Genomic DNA, 20,524 nt, shown 5'->3' on the forward strand with positions numbered 1-20,524 from the left:
TTACTTGCTGGAATTCGAGTCAAGTATCACGTCTCACCATTTTCCAAATGCACTAGTCTCTACTGGAATGGTGTTGTTATAACTAAAGTGTAACAAGCAAATTAGAGGCAGTTTTTATTTACTACAAGAAATGTAGACTGCATTATAAATAAAATCCGTCCATATTATTTGCGATTCCAGTGCAGCAATAATTCTTACATGCCGAAACAATGGATCCATTTTCAGAACCGTAGTTGGTGATTTGAATTCCAAACCTTTAAATGCAATGTACACATGCAAACAGTGGGTTTAATTTCTGGGCAACAATTTCCAGGGTTGATACATCTGGCTTCAATTATTGCCACAAAAATCAAAATCAAACCTGTTGCATTAAAGAAGTGGTTGTCATGGACACATCTCAGGAGGAGGATGTGGCAGGATAGGCTGGTCTGAAGATATATACTTGGGGACCCATTTATTAAAAAGTAACGCAGCGCAGCAAGTCATCTTGCGGCACTGCATTGCGTTACAGGGAAATGGCAGGAATGTGCCATATTTAACACAATACGGCGCATTCCTGCCTTTTCCGCAGCTCTAGTGCACAATGGGCTGCCTAATGCCAATGCAGGTACCCTTGCACCATGGTGTAAGGGTGATTGTGTTGCATACAGTTTTGTTTCTGTGCAGGAAGGGGCACCTTGCTGCACAAAAATATCCCCTGAGGCATTTTCTTCTTTCTATTTGTGCTGCACATAGAAAGAGGAAGTAATGAGGAGAAATAAAGATATTTCTCCGCGTTACGCCTCACCTAGGAAGGCATAGCATTTTGCCATACCCCCAGGTCTACCAGTAATGGGTAATGGTACATCTGGGAATGCATCAAAATCCATGGGATGCCTTTGCAGAGTAACGCAATGCAGCAAAAAGTGGCCTTACGTGGCATGGTAAATCACATTTTAGGGGTTTTGTAGCACATGCAACATGTTGGGTGGTACAAACGTGATACATATCTATACTACTATTATAAAGAGAGAACTTGCACCTTTGAGCCAGGTAAACTCGAAAACTACACCACCAATCTAAACACCCAAGACATCTTAGAAAACCTCAGGGCAAGCAGAAGGACATAGGCTACATAAAAATAAAAAGAAAACGTTGTTTAAAATATTTACAAATAAAAATAAAGTAGTCCCTTGCAAGTAGCGCCGGCCGCGACCTGCGTGGTGACATCAGGAGCGTGGGGAGGAGCGGCGTGCAGTGACGAACGGCGGTAACTCAGTAATCGAGTAAGTAAGTGTGCAGGGCGTCAGTCAATAAGGGAATGGCATGGGTGAGTGGGTGAATGAGCAAGTAAGTGAGGCGATCAATAAGTGATGCGTGAATGGGCAAGAGAAAGTGTGGCTGAGTGAGAGCTCTTAGACCGCGCACGGGAAACACCCATCGCATCGGGGTCAAAACATCGCGGTGCTATCGCACCGTGACTTTCACATCGGCGCAATGTCATTAACATCGCATGCAATTTCAACGCATGCGATGTTAATGACCTATTGGCTAACTTCGACGGGATTGTAATGAAAGATGCTTTTGAAAATGAGCGTTTATTCTACAAATGACAGGGCTGATGTAAGGGGCCTCGGAAATGCTTCGCTGAACATTTACTTTTGGAAATTAGCGTAATGAAAGAGGCTTTTGGAAATGAGCGTAACACCATTTTAAGGAGTCTTGTCGAAATTATCGTAACACGGCTGATTGAAATAAAAGAGGCTTTTATTGTACAAAAGCTTTGCTGAACACGGCTGATTGTAATAAAAGAGGCTAGCGAAAATGCAGCTAAATGACCGTAACAAGATTCTAAAATCGAAATGCAGACTGTCACCTGCCATTAAAAAAGCATTAAAAAAACCTCACAGTCTGTCACATGCCATTAAAAAATGCAGCGGATATGTAGTTATTCTTTTATATAGATGCATGAATGATGCATGTATGAGTGCTGGGTGGCTGACTGGGTGTGGGTGTGTGTGTGTGGTGAGTGGGTGGTTGGATGGATGGATGAATGGATGGCAGATTCATGGATGGATGTATGGGTGGATGGATGCATGAATGAATAATGGATGGATGCATGTATGGGGCCTGGGGGATGGATGGATGGATGGGTGGGTGTATGGGTGATATGTGTGTGGTGGGTGGATGGATGAATGGATGGCAGGTGGATGAATGGATGGATGGATGGCGGAAGGATGAATGGATGGATGTCTGGGTGGATGGATGGATGGGTGTATGGGTGATATGTGTGTGGTGATAGGGTGGGTGGATGGATGGATGAATGGATGAATGGATGGCGGATGGATGAATGGATGCCGGATGGATGAATGGATGGGTGGATGGATGCATGGATGAGTGCTGGGTGGGGGGTGGATGGATGGATGAACATGCATTGTGAAAATCACCCTTGACCCATGCTAAAATTAAGCCACATACAAAAGAACACGTTTCAACCTTTTTATTTTCCTTACATTGCATTAATTCCAAATACGTATTATTGTCTTGACATTGCGTTAACACCAAATACTTATGATTTTATTAACATTGCATTAATACCAAATACTTCAAAAATAAATATTATGTAACGTATGTTATCCACAGTCATTATGTTTTGCAACTGGTTCTTATGTAAAGCGCTCTGACACCTTCGGGTAAAGTTCACGCTATATAAAATCGCCAAATGTGTTACTTCTTTGTATCATCCTGTGATTGTTAATGTTTTTCCCGGGTTGCTGGCCACCCATAGCAAACCATCCTGCCTGTCTGTCACTCAGGCACAATGCGCTCTCACAGCCTGTGCACAGATGGAGCTGTGCAGCTCGCCGCCTTTAATTATCAGGAAGTCAGGAATTCATGGATGTTGCTTTTCACTGATAAAGTTATTTTTCTGTGACTGCAGTGTCAGGGCACGAAAAACGAGAGGCTCAGAGGGCAGAAGGGCACAAAATACGGGGGCAACAGAGGACACCAGAGCACGGGGAATGGGGGAAACAGAGCGCAGAAGGGCACGAAAAACGAGTAAAATAGAGCGCAGAAGGGCACGAAAAACGAGAGACTCAGAGGGCAGAAGGGCACGAAATACGAGGGCAACTGAGGGCACAAGAGCACGGAAAACAATGGAAACACAGCGCAGAAGGCCGCAAAAATAAGAGTAAAACTGAGCGCAGAAGGGCACGAAAAACGAGAGACTCAGAGGGCAGAAGGGCACGAAATACGAGGGCAACTGAGGGCACAAGAGCATGGAAAACAATGGAAACACAGCGCAGAAGGCCGCAAAAATAAGAGTAAAACTGAGCGCAGAAGGGCACGAAAAACGAGAGAGTCAGAGGGCAGAAGGGCACGAAAAAGGAGTAATTATTCAAGTGTGCCCTCAAACTTTGCGTTGTCATGTCGCGCGATGTAAAATCGCCGATGTGACACGCTATCCAATTAAATGGCCGCATTTGCGGCGCAACTACGTGCGTTAAGAAGACTGACGGTGCGGCTGCCTTTACGATGTAATGGCCGCGATGAGAACTGCCGCGATCGCGTTGTTACCGATGGATTGTCATACAACCCCGCGCACACTGCAAGCGTTGTATCCTTAGAATGCTCATAATAGGAACCTCTTGATCTGTTTTTCGAGCATTTCACTTTTAAAAGAGAGGAGTTTCTTTGAAGTAGAATGACATTTTAAACCATGCTATGTCCAAGTACAGTGCCTCTGTTAGCTGAGAGTCAGATGGAAAACCTTAGCTTTCTGCTCTGATGCGGTGCATGCCTCGCAAATAAAAACTCCAAAGCAGAGCAGCGCAGGTATGTAAACACCCCTCAATGGGCGCGGGCGTTAAATGTCATGTGCAGAGTCTGTTGCAAGCATGTTTGAACATGACCTCTGAAAGCCGGCGCAGATTTCCACAGATGACATCTGCTTTTAGCACACGCTACAACTTTGTCGACATTGCAGATCCCGACTTTAAATCAACTCCGCTCTTCCTACAAAAAAAAAAAAAACACAGCTGGAAGCAAATTCTTACAGTCTCGCGCCGTGAAAGGAATTCCATTCTGGCATGATTTTTTTTCTTTTTTGCTCTCACTGCCACTCTCTTGAAGTTCATGTGTTTGATCAGCCAGGAGGGCTGGAAGGTCATTATGCACCATGTTCGTGTCCTTGATGCACCCAGCATGATTGTATTCAGTTAGCTGATGTATTCCGTTCGCTGGGATGTGCTCTTTGTACTCCTGGTGATTGTTGCCTATGTCTTCCTCCAGGGCAGGGGGCAACAACGGGTTGGCTCCAGTGTCCTTGATTGAGTCCCAACCATAGAAAGGTGGAATACACAACGAAACAATACCACCTAGACCAATGGGACAACTAAGGAAACAGGATGGGAAGGGCATCATTTCAGAACCGAGCCCATTAGCCAAGACACGATCTCCCATCCCTAATGCAGTATTGAAAAAAAAGAAGAGTGTTCTTCCTTTTGTTGTTCGCAAGCGAAAACGTGCCTAAGGACTGAACTTGCCTATGGGAAGCCTGTCCCATTTAACACTTCGACCTTGAGAGCAAGAGTCATGGGACCTCCACCCCTATGGATTATCATTTTTATTTAATTGTGTAGTTTAAGGTGGGGTTCTTTCTGGAGTATGTTTGTTAACTCGACTACCATAGAGTGCTCTGCCTCACACTTAACTTTGTATTAAAAAAAACCAAGTGTGTTGCGATTTCCTGGATTAACACAGTGAGTTGTGATTTCCTGGATTGCTAGATAATGATAAAATATTCATTTATGTGTGCTTTTGTCCCCTTAAATACTAAAGCATACTTCATTTGTCTCGACAACATCTATACTACTATAATAAAGGAATAACTTTGCACCTTTGAGGCAGGTAAACTCGGGAACCACAGCGCCAATCCACACACCCGATACATCGTTGTAATTCGCAGGGTATGCAGATGGACATAGGCTATATAAATTAAAAATAAATACGTTATTTAAAAAATATAAGTTAAAAAAAAGTAGTCCCTTCAAAGTAGCGCCGGCCGCGACGTGCGTGCTTACATCAGGAGCGGCGTACACAAGCGCGAGGAGCGGCAGAGATCAGCGCGGAGAGGAGCGGCGGAGATCAGCGCGGGGAGGAGCAGTGACGAGGAGCGGCGGAGATCAGCGCGGGGAGGAGCAGTGACGAGCGGAGGAGCAGCGGACATGAGCGGGGGACAGGCGGTGAGGATCGGCGGGCAGGCAGTGAGGAGCGGCGGATGAGGTAGGGCGCCAAGTAAGCAGTGAGCAAAGCAAACGTGAGGGAGGAGCGGCGGCGGAGAGGAGCGGTGAGCGAGCCACAGGTACCAAATGGAAAAAGAAACGTGTGCAGGTTACAAAAGCGTACAAAGTGGAGCGGTCAGCTGAAAGCTAAAATGACAATCGGGAGAAGGTAGCAAACGGGGCATTACAGGAGGAAAAAGTGACGTGGGCAGTGACGTGGGCAGGTATCAAACGGGGCATTAAAGGAGGAAAAAGAAACATGTGCAGGTTACAAAAGCGTACAAAGTGGAGCGGTCAGCTTAAAGCTAAAATGACAATCGGGAGAAGGTACCAAACGGGGCATTACAGGAGGAAAAAGTGACGTGGGCAGGTTACAAAAGCGTACAAAGTAAACATAGAGGCATAATACTGCACAACGTCAGGGCGGGCGGGGGCCCTGAGCCATGATTGCTCCCGGACAACGTCGGGACGGGCTGCTAGTCCTTGATAAATAGGGCCCTGGGTCTCCTAAACATAGCCTGCTAGTACATGTGCAGCACGAACAAAAACATGCACACAGACCTGTGTGTCTTCGTACATCAAAGTCACGTTTGATCCAAGCCGAATTATTTTTACACAGCAGCAGTGCTGTCATTGCTCCATATTTACAAGGTGATGCATCTGGACGGATGATCAACTTTCTTAGGCATGCGTCGTTTTTTCCCTTCGGCGGAATCAGCTGAGTAATGTTAGTTTAAAAGATGCAAGGAAGGCATTCAAACCAAAAATGCCACATAAAAATGACACAGTGGTATTTATTACTTTTTCTCAAAGTGACACATCTTTGGGAGAGAGGCCACTGAGCTTGAGATGGGTTAAAATTCCTATGCCTCTGAAACCCAGGCATAGGAATGACGCATTGGCAGTTTCAGAGGAATTTGAACAGCTGAAGTTATTTGAAACAGTGTAATCTACAATCAAGTCACAAAACTTCAACAGGTAAGTGCACACATAAGGTAGGTAAACAGTAAATAACACATTACTCAACATTAATGTCTGGTCACACATATGTTGGCATAGTGGTACACATAATTACATTAAGCTACATGTGACATAAAGAACCAACGTAATAGAGTGCAAGGTGTGTTTTATACCTTTTGACACTGTATTAAATTGGTCCCCATACAGTAGGCTACTTGCATCAGTCAAAACTGCCTCTGTTTATTGACGCATAGTCTGGGTCCGTTTTTTGACCAACTACCAATGCGCCACTTCTGGGAGGGATGCCTTGTGGCATCCTTCCCAAGGATACGTCAGAAGTAAAGTGGGAAAAACGAAAAGATCATTCGCTGAGGTCAATTTAAGGTACAAATGCACTATATATTCGTTTTTACACAATGCATTTGTGCCTTAAAATCACGTGCGTTTACTTTGGCCTCACCTGGTTTTACTGTGGTCACTCCTCTTCCAATGCTCTCAACAATTCCAGCTCCTTCATGGCCAAAAATGATTGGAAATTTGATTTTACTTATTAGACCTTCGAGCACGTGATCGTCTGAGCGGCAAATTCCAGTGGCCAAAATCTGTAAAGGGAAATGCAAAGAAAGTAGCCACTATTTATATATATGTTTATTTGACATTGCATCACAGGAACAAGATAGCATGGCATAGTGCAAAGCAAGCTACTAGGGCTTGTTGCACACAGTTTAATTAGAATATAAATTTATTCTGTTAAGTTCAGAAGGGGGTAAATACTGTCAAGGGTGGAATGAGGTATCCTTTGGTTTGGACTAGCTTGTGATTATACTGTTTTGTCTAATTGCAAAAACACCCCAACGTGCAGAAAATGTGAACTTGTGTAAGACAAAAACAAACTTATTTGACATGGTTTAAATCAAGTCTTCACTGACTGATCTCTCCGTGAATGTGCGATTAACTCTCAAAATATCGAGATTGAAATATTGACCCGACAAAATATCTTAGTGTATCAATATTAGAATATCATTAAGGTAAGTACATATTGGTAAACAGGGTAATATGTTTAACTTCACATCAGTGTACATTAACAATATATACATGTATGTATACTTGCCATTGCAAGACTTTGGTGGTCAATATTCTGACCAAAACATTTTGCAGTTCAATATTTAAGGACTTGAAATTCTGATCGGCAACCAAATGGGCTGTTCCCATACCTTGGAAAAATGTACCAACTGCATAAGAGTAAAAAAAACCTAAGATTTCCAACAAGCTAGAAGGGGTAATATCAAAATACTGAATTCTGATTGGCTACTGGCCTAACACAATCAGCGAGTGTTAAATCCACAAATAAACTGGCCGTATCACTACTGTCCTGTTCAGATATAAGCAGAGTTTGTCTCACAGTCAATGCCATGTGACAGAAATATATTTCAGCCTGTTTTTTTCAAAATGTTTATTGAAAGAACCCCAATGATACAAAATGATCATAGTTCATAACCTACTCACACTTCTAGGAGTCACCTGCCCTTAAAATTGTTGGAGTATATTCACAAGAACGTGTGATAACTACCGCAAGAGTAGCGTTATGCTACTTTCAACATCGCAGCTAATAACCCTGTGTCAATTTGGAATTCACCACGCGGCTGTAGCATGCGATAGACACCAGATAACGTGGCAAATGTCCGCGTGAAAATCAATGCCACGCTGCAAAAATGCGATACGTGAATGCAAAAAAACATGCAACGAGGCCAACCGTGGTACAAAAAGTAGCAAAAACCAGCCGCAGGCCTGCAAATCACATGCGTCTGGCGGACCAATGCACCATAAAAACCACAGAAAAAATACACTAGAAACAAGCTAAAACACATAGCAACATGGATGCACCCTGACCCAGCGCAGAGGCCAATTCGGACCCCACAATCCCCACAGACTACCAGCAAGGAACAACAGGGTCGGGGAAGGCCAAGAAAAAGAGGGAGAGGAAGACAGAGTGCAGACCACAGGAAAACAAGACCAGCGTCACAGACGTGACGAAACACCACCAGCAACTGACCCACTAGCAGACCACCTGGATTGCAGTCAGAGTGCCAAGGAGGCCAATCCAGGAGGCCAATAGGCGCCGGCATAGCGTGACTACCTAAACCAGGTACCAACCCGCTGCCAACAGGAAGGCAGCAATGGCGGCAAGAGGTGGCAGTTCAGTGCCACCAGAGGAGCTGGAGGAAACCCAGGCCACAGTCATCAGTGTGGAGATGGTGCAAGTAGTGGGAGTATGGACACAGCTGGAGAGGACCTGACACAACATCAACGGGGAGTGCAACGAACAGGGACTGGGATGACGGGAAGAGATGGGCACAATGGCATACTTGCACAATGAGTTGTAGCACACTGCACACCCACAATCAACCAGGATCATGTCCCAGATCCCCTTGGCACACTGCAGCACACACACATAGCATGAACAGCACACCCATATTGACGACAACATGGAGCAACGCGAATAGCCGACACTGCAGAACAGAGGACACAACTGGCTCCGCACATACACAGAAACATGCCTACTACATCTGACAGAGCCGGAAACTGTGAAATGGAAATCTACGAGTACAACCTCACATCCGTCATGCACTCCAAATTTACACTGTCCCGCAGAAGAATCCAGCACCCCCCAAGCAGTCACAATGTACATTGCTATACAGTCTGCAGGCAAACCAGCACAATGCACCAACATACATGTCAACACAAAGTCAACATGCGCCTCCCCTTCACATCGAAGAGGGGCACACAACACTTTCAGTAGAGCACAGAATACAACACATCAGTGATGCCTGAGAGGACCACCACACTTTCGACACCAACGCCTTACAATTGCCCATGGATATCTCATACAAATCCCCACCAGGATCCGACCAGCCAAGCTACTCCTGTGGGAACACCGAGCCTGCAGGTCTGAGAGTCTGGCAGGGCCGCGGGCCGTTGGCTTGGAGCTTACACAGGCACGTGGTGGCTGACGGGTTCGTGGTCCAGCGGGCCAAGGTACGGCAGGCAACCAGGATCTCAGGCAACTCTGCTAACAAGGACAGCGCCGGCATCATGGCGGGGTTGGAGGTGGCACCCTGGCAGAGACTTTGAGCTTTCTGGAAGAGGACCACGCCCAGGCCTACGTGCTTTTTATTCACACCCCTATGCTGGCCTGGCCATCACACTCTGCTCACGCTTATGGGGTGCATAGCAGGCAACATTTCCGTGAGGACCCCCACTGGGTGGGGTAACATGGTTGCGTCCAATGTCCACTACACTCCATGCACCAGAGGTGTATGTTGACGTGGATATGGTTGTGTTCTGCATACTGCGGTCTGTCCAGCACATCGCCGCCAGTCTTGGCATTGTGTACTTTCCCAATCATGGTTCTACTGCATCCTACACACATGCCTGGTTGCCACTTCTCCCCACATTCAGCTATTGTGTGGCTAAGGTGCCATGCTGTTGATTGTCATGTTCACGGCTTGCCCAGGTTACCATTGTAAGTTGTTCTATTCTGTCTGGTGGGTGGGCATGTTGCTGTGCATGTTGATTGTGATTTTGTGACGTGTACATTGCCAGAGTTGTGGATTGCATGGTTGTTGAGTTGAGGTGAGTGGGTTGTTAATTTGGCACTTGCCAAGGTGCTGTGCATTTCCCTTGGTGCCATCCTGGGAACGCTGCTTGCTGATGGACTGTCAGAGGGTGAAGGGATCATGCACACTGGCTGTTTATTTGGAGGCGACATTGGTGAAGGTCCCACGGTGTTCTGATGTTTGCTGCACATTAATGTGTGACATGTGCTTCCTGTTACACTGATTGTGTGCTGTGTCAACAGGGGGCACTGTTGGGACATGTGTGCAGTGGATTGCCCCCAACAAGTGCATGCATCCGGCTATAGCGTATGGTCCTTGCTTGGTCTCCAGCAGTTCCTGCGCATTGTGTTGGACGTACGGGGACTGGGGTGCCAGGGTGATGTCCAGGACAGGTGTGGGGGATTTTGATGTGCCTGGCTGTGAGACTCTGCAGACTCTGGCGGGTGTTGTTTGGGGTGTGCCAGGGGCAAACAGGTGCAGCACAGCCAGCAGCTTGGTGTGGGGTGGGATGTTGCTTGTCCACTGTGTTGATGCCGTAGGCCTGTTAGGCGATGATGGCCAGGATGCATAGGATAGTTTTCCCTTTCAGCCTGTAGTGGATAGTGACATTGTCAGATGTTGGGCCTGTGAAGCAGGTGCGTTTCCTGGGGTGCCGCTGGTTTTGTCTGCGCTGCCTCTGTGGTGGTCCGGGAGGGGTGCCAGATAGGTGTTGTGGCCCTCTTGAGTGTCCGGGCTGCATAATGAGTGGCTCCATGGCATCTGTTGCATCTGTTGCCCTTCCAACGATGCCCTGGACTAGGCTCCCTTTTTTGGTGCAGGCTGCCATCCGACATTAGACCAGGTCAGAGCAGGTGTTAATTTCCTGCTGCTAATGCTCCTTATCGTGTGTTTTGTGTTCTTATCGCAGATCTGGCTGGTCGTTGTGATTGTTGAGGTCTCGTTTTTTCGCAGCATTTTGCACGGGAAAGCCTACTCTGCATCTCATTAGCGATAGTTGCGGAGGTCCTCTGTGGCGATGTTTTTTTTAGGCTGCTATCGTAGGTTAACTGGTGCTGTGAGCTGTTTACACTAGCTTGTGAATGGGGAGGTAAATTTATCACGACTTTGGCTCCGATAAAGTGGCGTTAATTCGGCGATAGCTCCTTGTGAATATGCCCCATTGAATTTCCGAACCAACTGCTAACTCTACAATGGGGTCTCCTGCCACCACCTTCCTTAATTCTCCTTGAACACTCATTAGGTTCAGGAGTAGGTATGCATCATATCAGCACCTTCGGACTGGCAACTTTTTTGTTGCTTTCTGTTTACTAGATTGAAAACTACTGAACAAACTGGAAATGCTTTTTTCAAGTGAAACAGAATTATTTGTGTTGTTTAATCAAAGAAAAGAGGAGTTTGGGAGAATTGTTTGTTCAATATTGCAGTTATTTGTCTAACAGAAAATCCATGAGAATATTGAGGAAATACTGATGAAGAAACAGCAATAAAATGGAAAAGGTCGTTTCATCAAGAGATGTCATGTACTTTCTGCCAATCAGTAGAAACTGCACGTTTCTGGATGACATAAATGTATGATGGTAACAAACTGATTCCATGCACCCCCTTGGTATATGTTGTCCCTGGAACCAGCTAGCTTGTAGTGCCACCATTAGCACTCCTAACCTAAAAAGGGAGCGAATAGTTCTGGCAACCACTGAACTTGACAACTCTGTTCCCTCAGAAACTGTGGTGACAAACTTCAAACTTTTGCTCTGATACTCGTGTTTTATTTTGCTCAGAGAAATATACAAAGAATACACAGGGGGAGTTTTCAATATTTATTGAACCAGAGTGATTCTTTTATAAAATATGTGGGCTGCGATGATTAATAGACAGGAGCAGATAAAATGGGTGTCAACACAGAAAATAAAACAACACAGAAAATAAAACAAAGAGCTGCACCATCTTGTTGAGACAGGTTATATATGCATATGTATAAGGGATTTTAACAACTGAGCATGCCACTACAATGCTTACCCTAACCTAGATTATGAATATGTGAAGTGTGAATATATAGTTTACCATGAAAACACCTGTCTGGATGATCTATCCACTTTACCGATGGGTAAGAGTGGATGACCCACTCTTGGTCATGAACTGGACACCCCTCACAGAGATGTCAGTCACCTGCAAGGCGAGCGTTTCAGCATACAGGGACCCCTCAAGGTCAGCAGAAGTGTCTAATCTGGGTATGTTAGGAAACAAAAGGCTATATATAGAAAATGGAGTCCTTGCCTGGGGTTGAGATTGTAATCGGATAGCCATTGTTTGTGCTCTACAGATAGCTGTGTCACAAAATGGGTGTAATAATAAAACACATTTGTATTACGCATGTGAGAGGCCTTGCATCAAATGGCAAGGCAGTGTGATAGTATTCTCATGTAGTGTTTTGTGTCAGCAAGGTTGGTGTTTCTGCGAAACCAGTCCAAACATCACAAATGCAAAATGTGTGTCAAAGGTTAATGTGGCAAAGCGAAGGCAACTTTAGGAAGTAGGATTCGTGTATATGCAAGAATGATAAACATTTCTACCGTGCCTAACTTGGGGACATGATAGAGATTGTTTGGAAGAAATTAATTCCTTCAAGCACTCTAAATGAATGGCTGCCGTTTGTAGCGTTGGTTAACTATTTGGTCAGACCTGGGTAATGTTTGCCATTCTCCATTTTCTGCTTATTATCACATTTCTGATAAGAAATTACTATGGATAATTACGTTTAAAATGTACTTGTAAACTTCGCCCTATGAATTGTTTGGGAAAAAGACAATGGCAGTCAATATTTCAATGTGGCATGAGACAATATTTAATAATTGTCTTCATATTTGAATGATTCTGTTGCCTATCTATTGAATTTAAAATAAGAAAAGTATTGACCAGGAATATTAGTAACATGGCTGCTTCATTGAGCTTTCAGTTTTCAATTTAATTTAAGCTTATTTCAAATAAGTTTATAAAACACTAGCAGCCCGTCCCGACGTTGTCCGGGAGCAATCATGGCTCAGGGCCCCCGCCCGCCCTGACGTTGTGCAGTATTATGCCTCTATGTTTACTTTGTACGCTTTTGTAACCTGCCCACGTCACTTTTTCCTCCTGTAATGCCCCGTTTGGTACCTTCTCCCGATTGTCATTTTAGCTTTAAGCTGACCGCTCCACTTTGTACGCTTTTGTAACCTGCACATGTTTCTTTTTCCTCCTTTAATGCCCCGTTTGATACCTGCCCACGTCACTGCCCACGTCACTTTTTCCTCCTGTAATGCCCCGTTTGCTACCTTCTCCCGATTGTCATTTTAGCTTTCAGCTGACCGCTCCACTTTGTACGCTTTTGTAACCTGCACACGTTTCTTTTTCCATTTGGTACCTGTGGCTCGCTCACCGCTCCTCTCCGCCGCCGCTCCTCCCTCACGTTTGCTTTGCTCACTGCTTACTTGGCGCCCTACCTCATCCGCCGCTCCTCACTGCCTGCCCGCCGATCCTCACCGCCTGTCCCCCGCTCATGTCCGCTGCTCCTCCGCTCGTCACTGCTCCTCCCCGCGCTGATCTCCGCCGCTCCTCGTCACTGCTCCTCCCCGCGCTGATCTCCGCCGCTCCTCTCCGCGCTGATCTCTGCCGCTCCTCGCGCTTGTGTACGCCGCTCCTGATGTAAGCACGCACGTCGCGGCCGGCGCTACTTTGAAGGGACTACTTTTTTTTAACTTATATTTTTTAAATAACGTATTTATTTTTAATTTATATAGCCTATGTCCATCTGCATACCCTGCGAATTACAACGATGTATCGGGTGTGTGGATTGGCGCTGTGGTTCCCGAGTTTACCTGCCTCAAAGGTGCAAAGTTATTCCTTTATTATAGTAGTATAGATGTTGTCGAGACAAATGAAGTATGCTTTAGTATTTAAGGGGACAAAAGCACACATAAATGAATATTTTATCATTATCTAGCAATCCAGGAAATCACAACTCACTGTGTTAATCCAGGAAATCGCAACACACTTGGTTTTTTTTAATACAAAGTTAAGTGTGAGGCAGAGCACTCTATGGTAGTCGAGTTAACAAACATACTCCAGAAAGAACCCCACCTTAAACTACACAATTAAATAAAAATGATAATCCATAGGGGTGGAGGTCCCATGACTCTTGCTCTCAAGGTCGAAGTGTTAAATGGGACAGGCTTCCCATAGGCAAGTTCAGTCCTTAGGCACGTTTTCGCTTGCGAACAACAAAAGGAAGAACACTCTTCTTTTTTTTCAATACTGCATTAGGGATGGGAGATCGTGTCTTGGCTAATGGGCTCGGTTCTGAAATGATGCCCTTCCCATCCTGTTTCCTTAGTTGTCCCATTGGTCTAGGTGGTATTGTTTCGTTGTGTATTCCACCTTTCTATGGTTGGGACTCAATCAAGGACACTGGAGCCAACCCGTTGTTGCCCCCTGCCCTGGAGGAAGACATAGGCAACAATCACCAGGAGTACAAAGAGCACATCCCAGCGAACGGAATACATCAGCTAACTGAATACAATCATGCTGGGTGCATCAAGGACACGAACATGGTGCATAATGACCTTCCAGCCCTCCTGGCTGATCAAACACATGAACTTCAAGAGAGTGGCAGTGAGAGCAAAAAAGAAAAAAAATCATGCCAGAATGGAATTCCTTTCACGGCGCGAGACTGTAAGAATTTGCTTCCAGCTGTGTTTTTTTTTTTTTTGTAGGAAGAGCGGAGTTGATTTAAAGTCGGGATCTGCAATGTCGACAAAGTTGTAGCGTGTGCTAAAAGCAGATGTCATCTGTGGAAATCTGCGCCGGCTTTCAGAGGTCATGTTCAAACATGCTTGCAACAGACTCTGCACATGACATTTAACGCCCGCGCCCATTGAGGGGTGTTTACATACCTGCGCTGCTCTGCTTTGGAGTTTTTATTTGCGAGGCATGCACCGCATCAGAGCAGAAAGCTAAGGTTTTCCATCTGACTCTCAGCTAACAGAGGCACTGTACTTGGACATAGCATGGTTTAAAATGTCATTCTACTTCAAAGAAACTCCTCTCTTTTAAAAGTGAAATGCTCGAAAAACAGATCAAGAGGTTCCTATTATGAGCATTCTAAGGATACAACGCTTGCAGTGTGCGCGGGGTTGTATGACAATCCATCGGTAACAACGCGATCGCGGCAGTTCTCATCGCGGCCATTACATCGTAAAGGCAGCCGCACCGTCAGTCTTCTTAACGCACGTAGTTGCGCCGCAAATGCGGCCATTTAATTGGATAGCGTGTCACATCGGCGATTTTACATCGCGCGACATGACAACGCAAAGTTTGAGGGCACACTTGAATAATTACTCCTTTTTCGTGCCCTTCTGCCCTCTGACTCTCTCGTTTTTCGTGCCCTTCTGCGCTCAGTTTTACTCTTATTTTTGCGGCCTTCTGCGCTGTGTTTCCATTGTTTTCCATGCTCTTGTGCCCTCAGTTGCCCTCGTATTTCGTGCCCTTCTGCCCTCTGAGTCTCTCGTTTTTCGTGCCCTTCTGCGCTCAGTTTTACTCTTATTTTTGCGGCCTTCTGCGCTGTGTTTCCATTGTTTTCCGTGCTCTTGTGCCCTCAGTTGCCCTCGTATTTCGTGCCCTTCTGCCCTCTGAGTCTCTCGTTTTTCGTGCCCTTCTGCGCTCTATTTTACTCGTTTTTCGTGCCCTTCTGCGCTCTGTTTCCCCCATTCCCCGTGCTCTGGTGTCCTCTGTTGCCCCCGTATTTTGTGCCCTTCTGCCCTCTGAGCCTCTCGTTTTTCGTGCCCTGACACTGCAGTCACAGAAAAATAACTTTATCAGTGAAAAGCAACATCCATGAATTCCTGACTTCCTGATAATTAAAGGCGGCGAGCTGCACAGCTCCATCTGTGCACAGGCTGTGAGAGCGCATTGTGCCTGAGTGACAGACAGGCAGGATGGTTTGCTATGGGTGGCCAGCAACCCGGGAAAAACATTAACAATCACAGGATGATACAAAGAAGTAACACATTTGGCGATTTTATATAGCGTGAACTTTACCCGAAGGTGTCAGAGCGCTTTACATAAGAACCAGTTGCAAAACATAATGACTGTGGATAACATACGTTACATAATATTTATTTTTGAAGTATTTGGTATTAATGCAATGTTAATAAAATCATAAGTATTTGGTGTTAACGCAATGTCAAGACAATAATACGTATTTGGAATTAATGCAATGTAAGGAAAATAAAAAGGTTGAAACGTGTTCTTTTGTATGTGGCTTAATTTTAGCATGGGTCAAGGGTGATTTTCACAATGCATGTTCATCCATCCATCCACCCCCCACCCAGCACTCATCCATGCATCCATCCACCCATCCATTCATCCATCCGGCATCCATTCATCCATCCGCCATCCATTCATCCATTCATCCATCCATCCACCCACCCTATCACCACACACATATCACCCATACACCCATCCATCCATCCACCCAGACATCCATCCATTCATCCTTCCGCCATCCATCCATCCATTCATCCACCTGCCATCCATTCATCCATCCACCCACCACACACATATCACCCATACACCCACCCACCCATCCATCCATCCATCCCCCAGGCCCCATACATGCATCCATCCATTATTCATTCATGCATCCATCCACCCATACATCCATCCATGAATCTGCCATCCATTCATCCATCCATCCAACCACCCACTCACCACACACACACACCCACACCCAGTCAGCCACCCAGCACTCATACATGCATCATTCATGCATCTATATAAAAGAATAACTACATATCCGCTGCATTTTTTAATGGCATGTGACAGACTGTGAGGTTTTTTTAATGCTTTTTTAATGGCAGGTGACAGTCTGCATTTCGATTTTAGAATCTTGTTACGGTCATTTAGCTGCATTTTCGCTAGCCTCTTTTATTACAATCAGCCGTGTTCAGCAAAGCTTTTGTACAATAAAAGCCTCTTTTATTTCAATCAGCCGTGTTACGATAATTTCGACAAGACTCCTTAAAATGGTGTTACGCTCATTTCCAAAAGCCTCTTTCATTACGCTAATTTCCAAAAGTAAATGTTCAGCGAAGCATTTCCGAGGCCCCTTACATCAGCCCTGTCATTTGTAGAATAAACGCTCATTTTCAAAAGCATCTTTCATTACAATCCCGTCGAAGTTAGCCAATAGGTCATTAACATCGCATGCGTTGAAATTGCATGCGATGTTAATGACATTGCGCCGATGTGAAAGTCACGGTGCGATAGCACCGCGATGTTTTGACCCCGATGCGATGGGTGTTTCCCGTGCGCGGTCTAAGAGCTCTCACTCAGCCACACTTTCTCTTGCCCATTCACGCATCACTTATTGATCGCCTCACTTACTTGCTCATTCACCCACTCACCCATGCCATTCCCTTATTGACTGACGCCCTGCACACTTACTTACTCGATTACTGAGTTACCGCCGTTCGTCACTGCACGCCGCTCCTCCCCACGCTCCTGATGTCACCACGCAGGTCGCGGCCGGCGCTACTTGCAAGGGACTACTTTATTTTTATTTGTAAATATTTTAAACAACGTTTTCTTTTTATTTTTATGTAGCCTATGTCCTTCTGCTTGCCCTGAGGTTTTCTAAGATGTCTTGGGTGTTTAGATTGGTGGTGTAGTTTTCGAGTTTACCTGGCTCAAAGGTGCAAGTTCTCTCTTTATAATAGTAGTATAGATTAGTGCAAAACATATTACATTCAGATTTCTGAAGGAAGATGTACTACAAATCATAAAACATAACAATTGAAATCCTAGAAGTTGGAAGATGCTCAGAAGACAACACCTAGCATAATTCGTCACCATACCGCCGAACAGCTTGTCACAAAATGGCCATTTAGGAAAAGCAATTACATGTAGGCACCAGCAAACCTAGCTTGTTACTTGCCTGTGGCCACCAGTGTTATCTTGTTCCAGAGGAATCCAGTGGTACTGCAGCTGCCCAGGTTTTCCCGCTGGGGTTTTCCCACTCACTGTTTTTCCAGCCAGCAGAAGCCCCATCCGCCCCAGGACCTACTTAATGCACGACCACATCCGTAGACACCTGGACACCTAGCTTGCTACTTGCCTGTGGCCTTCAGTTCCTGCTTGTTCTAGACTGATCCAGTAACCCTGCAGCTGCTTGGGCTTTCTCACTTGGGTTTTTCCAACTGGGTTTTCTCACTCACCGTTCTTCCCACCAACAGAAGTCCCACCCACCCCAGGACATACTTAATGCAGGCTACACCATGACAGCGCCAAAGGCAAGCCCATCTGTGCCTGTCCACACCTGCACTTTGCCCAGCAACATGACCCCTGGAACTCCCAACCCTTAAAGATACACTATTGCTGAGCTCTACACCCTCGACCCTGAATGCCACAACAAACACTGTGCCATGTCGACCCATGCTCCACAGTAGGACCTTCCAGTTGCACCCACTGACCCTTCACATGCCACTGCACACACACCAGCCCATCAACCAGCACTACCTCAAACACACCACATACACCCCTGAGCAAATACACCAACTCACTTGCACCCTTCTCAACACATGCTCACTATTCAAGCATTCCAATGAATTATGGGACCTCATCGCCACCCTCGAACCCAACATCGTCTTCGTCAGGGAACATCCTTTAGTACGAATCTTTTACAACGCAGTACCGTTACCACGCAGGTTTTACAACGAAAGTCGTTACAACGACCTGCGCTGGAGGGCACTGTAGGATAAGGAATAGTTTAATTTACTATCCAACACCTTCCCTACTATCCACGGGGACTGGAGTTGGAATAGTAAATTAAACTATTCCAGTATCCAGAGCCCCCCAACGCAAGTCGTTGTGACGACTAGCGTTGTAATAACCTGCGTTGTAACGGTACGCGTGGTAATACCATGCGTTGTAACGACATACATCTTCGTTCTCACTGAGACCTGGCTCAACTCCACACCTGCCCCAAACATTGCCACAGTGATCCTCGGTGCATAAAATCATTTACCAGGATCGCACCAAGAAACCACGAAGAGGAACAGCCATCATTCACAAAGAAACCATACATCGTACCACCTCCACCAACAACACCACCAACCTAATGGAAGATCTCAACTTCAAGCTCCAAACAGACGACAAGACAACCATAGAGGCACCCTTGCATACTGACCCCCAGGCACACGATCCTGCTTCTACAACACCATTGCAGACTTCATTGCGCCCCTACCCTTAGACTCCAAGGACTACATCTTCCTCAGCGGCCTAAATTTCCACATCGACCCCAACGTCAAAAACACTGTGCACCTTCTCAACAGTATGAGCAGCCACAGATTGACCCAGATCCTCTATGACTCTACAAACACTGCAGGACACAGGCTGGTCCTAATTTTCACCTCCAGCAACCGCGTAAACTTCAACCATGTCACAGAAATCACATGTCCCGATCACTCCATTGTCCACTTCAGCATCTCCAGTCCCCGAGCCCCCCCCAAGATGACTGACACCCCTACCGAAGGTGGAACAAAATCTCAGAGACCAGCTGGGCAAATGCCCTCAACACCTCTAACCCTGCTACCAGCACCAACCTCAAACAGGGAGTGAAAAACCTCAATGCCTGGATCACCAATTGTGCAGACAGCATTGTCCCCATCAAGAGCAACATCCAGAGAAAATGCTCCAAAAAGGCCAGATAGTACCCCCAAGACTCAGATTAGTGAAACAGGACAGCAAACAGCTGGAGAAGAAATGGGTCGCCAGCAAGGACTCCTCTGACAGGTCAGATTTCAAGACCTCCCTCAACCTCTACCACTGCATGCTGAGGGCAACAAAGAAAACAGCCCTTGCTGCAGGTAAACAGACATAATATCGATTCCAAAATATCGTTTGGACAAAATATCGAGTAAAAAATATAGACTAGCCAAAATATCGACCAGACATAATATAGACTACAAAAATATCGAGTAATATCGATATTAATAGCCAAAATATCGAATCAAAAATATAGACTAGACATAATATCGACTAAATAGAATATAGACAAAAAAAAATCGAAAATAAGGTAGTTTTTAATATTTTTTAATAATTGTGTAATATAAATCTGTAGCGGTTTGTGGGTTTATAGGGGAATAGGGTGGGAAGTAATTCAATTATAATTAATTAATTATGTAAAATATTAATAATTGTTAATTAATTATTAATTGGTAAATAATCAAAATATAATTGGTAAAAAATAATAATTGAATAATAATAAATTTTTTGTAAATTATTTTCTATAGCGGGTTGTGGGTTTATAGGGGAATAGGGTGGGAAGTAATTTTATTATAATTAATTAATTATGTAAATTAATAATAATTGTTAATTAATTATCAATTGGTAATTAATTAAAATATAATTGGTAATTAAGAATAAATATTTAATTGATAAATAATTAATATTTAGTAAATTATTTTCTGTAGTGGGTTGTGAGTTTATAGGGGGATAGGGTGGGAAGTAATTTAATAATAATTAATTAATTATGTAAATTAATTAAAATAGTTAATTAATTAATAGTCATTTTAACCCCTACGCTATCCAGCGCTTTCCCTACTGTTGCACCCACTGGAGTGGGAATAGTAATTTTAACCCCTACGCTATCCA

At 45.0% G+C, this 20,524-nt stretch overlaps 1 protein-coding gene across 2 annotated transcripts in view; it reads right to left on the minus strand.

Annotated features, from left to right (window-relative positions):
• The window catches only part of LOC147727488 (alcohol dehydrogenase 1-like), a 383,740-nt gene that overhangs the window by 213,347 nt on the left and 149,869 nt on the right, over nt 1-20,524 (minus strand). For both annotated transcript variants that reach the window (XM_086961562.1, XM_086961563.1), the window contains exon 3: nt 6,685-6,826. In XM_086961562.1, the coding sequence (XP_086817688.1) occupies nt 6,685-6,826 (142 nt within the window). The remainder of the gene's footprint in view (nt 1-6,684; nt 6,827-20,524) is intronic.

This window comes from Lissotriton vulgaris, chromosome 3_1, assembly GCF_964263255.1.
Source record: "Lissotriton vulgaris chromosome 3_1, aLisVul1.2, whole genome shotgun sequence".
NCBI classification, from domain to species: Eukaryota; Metazoa; Chordata; class Amphibia; order Caudata; family Salamandridae; genus Lissotriton; species Lissotriton vulgaris.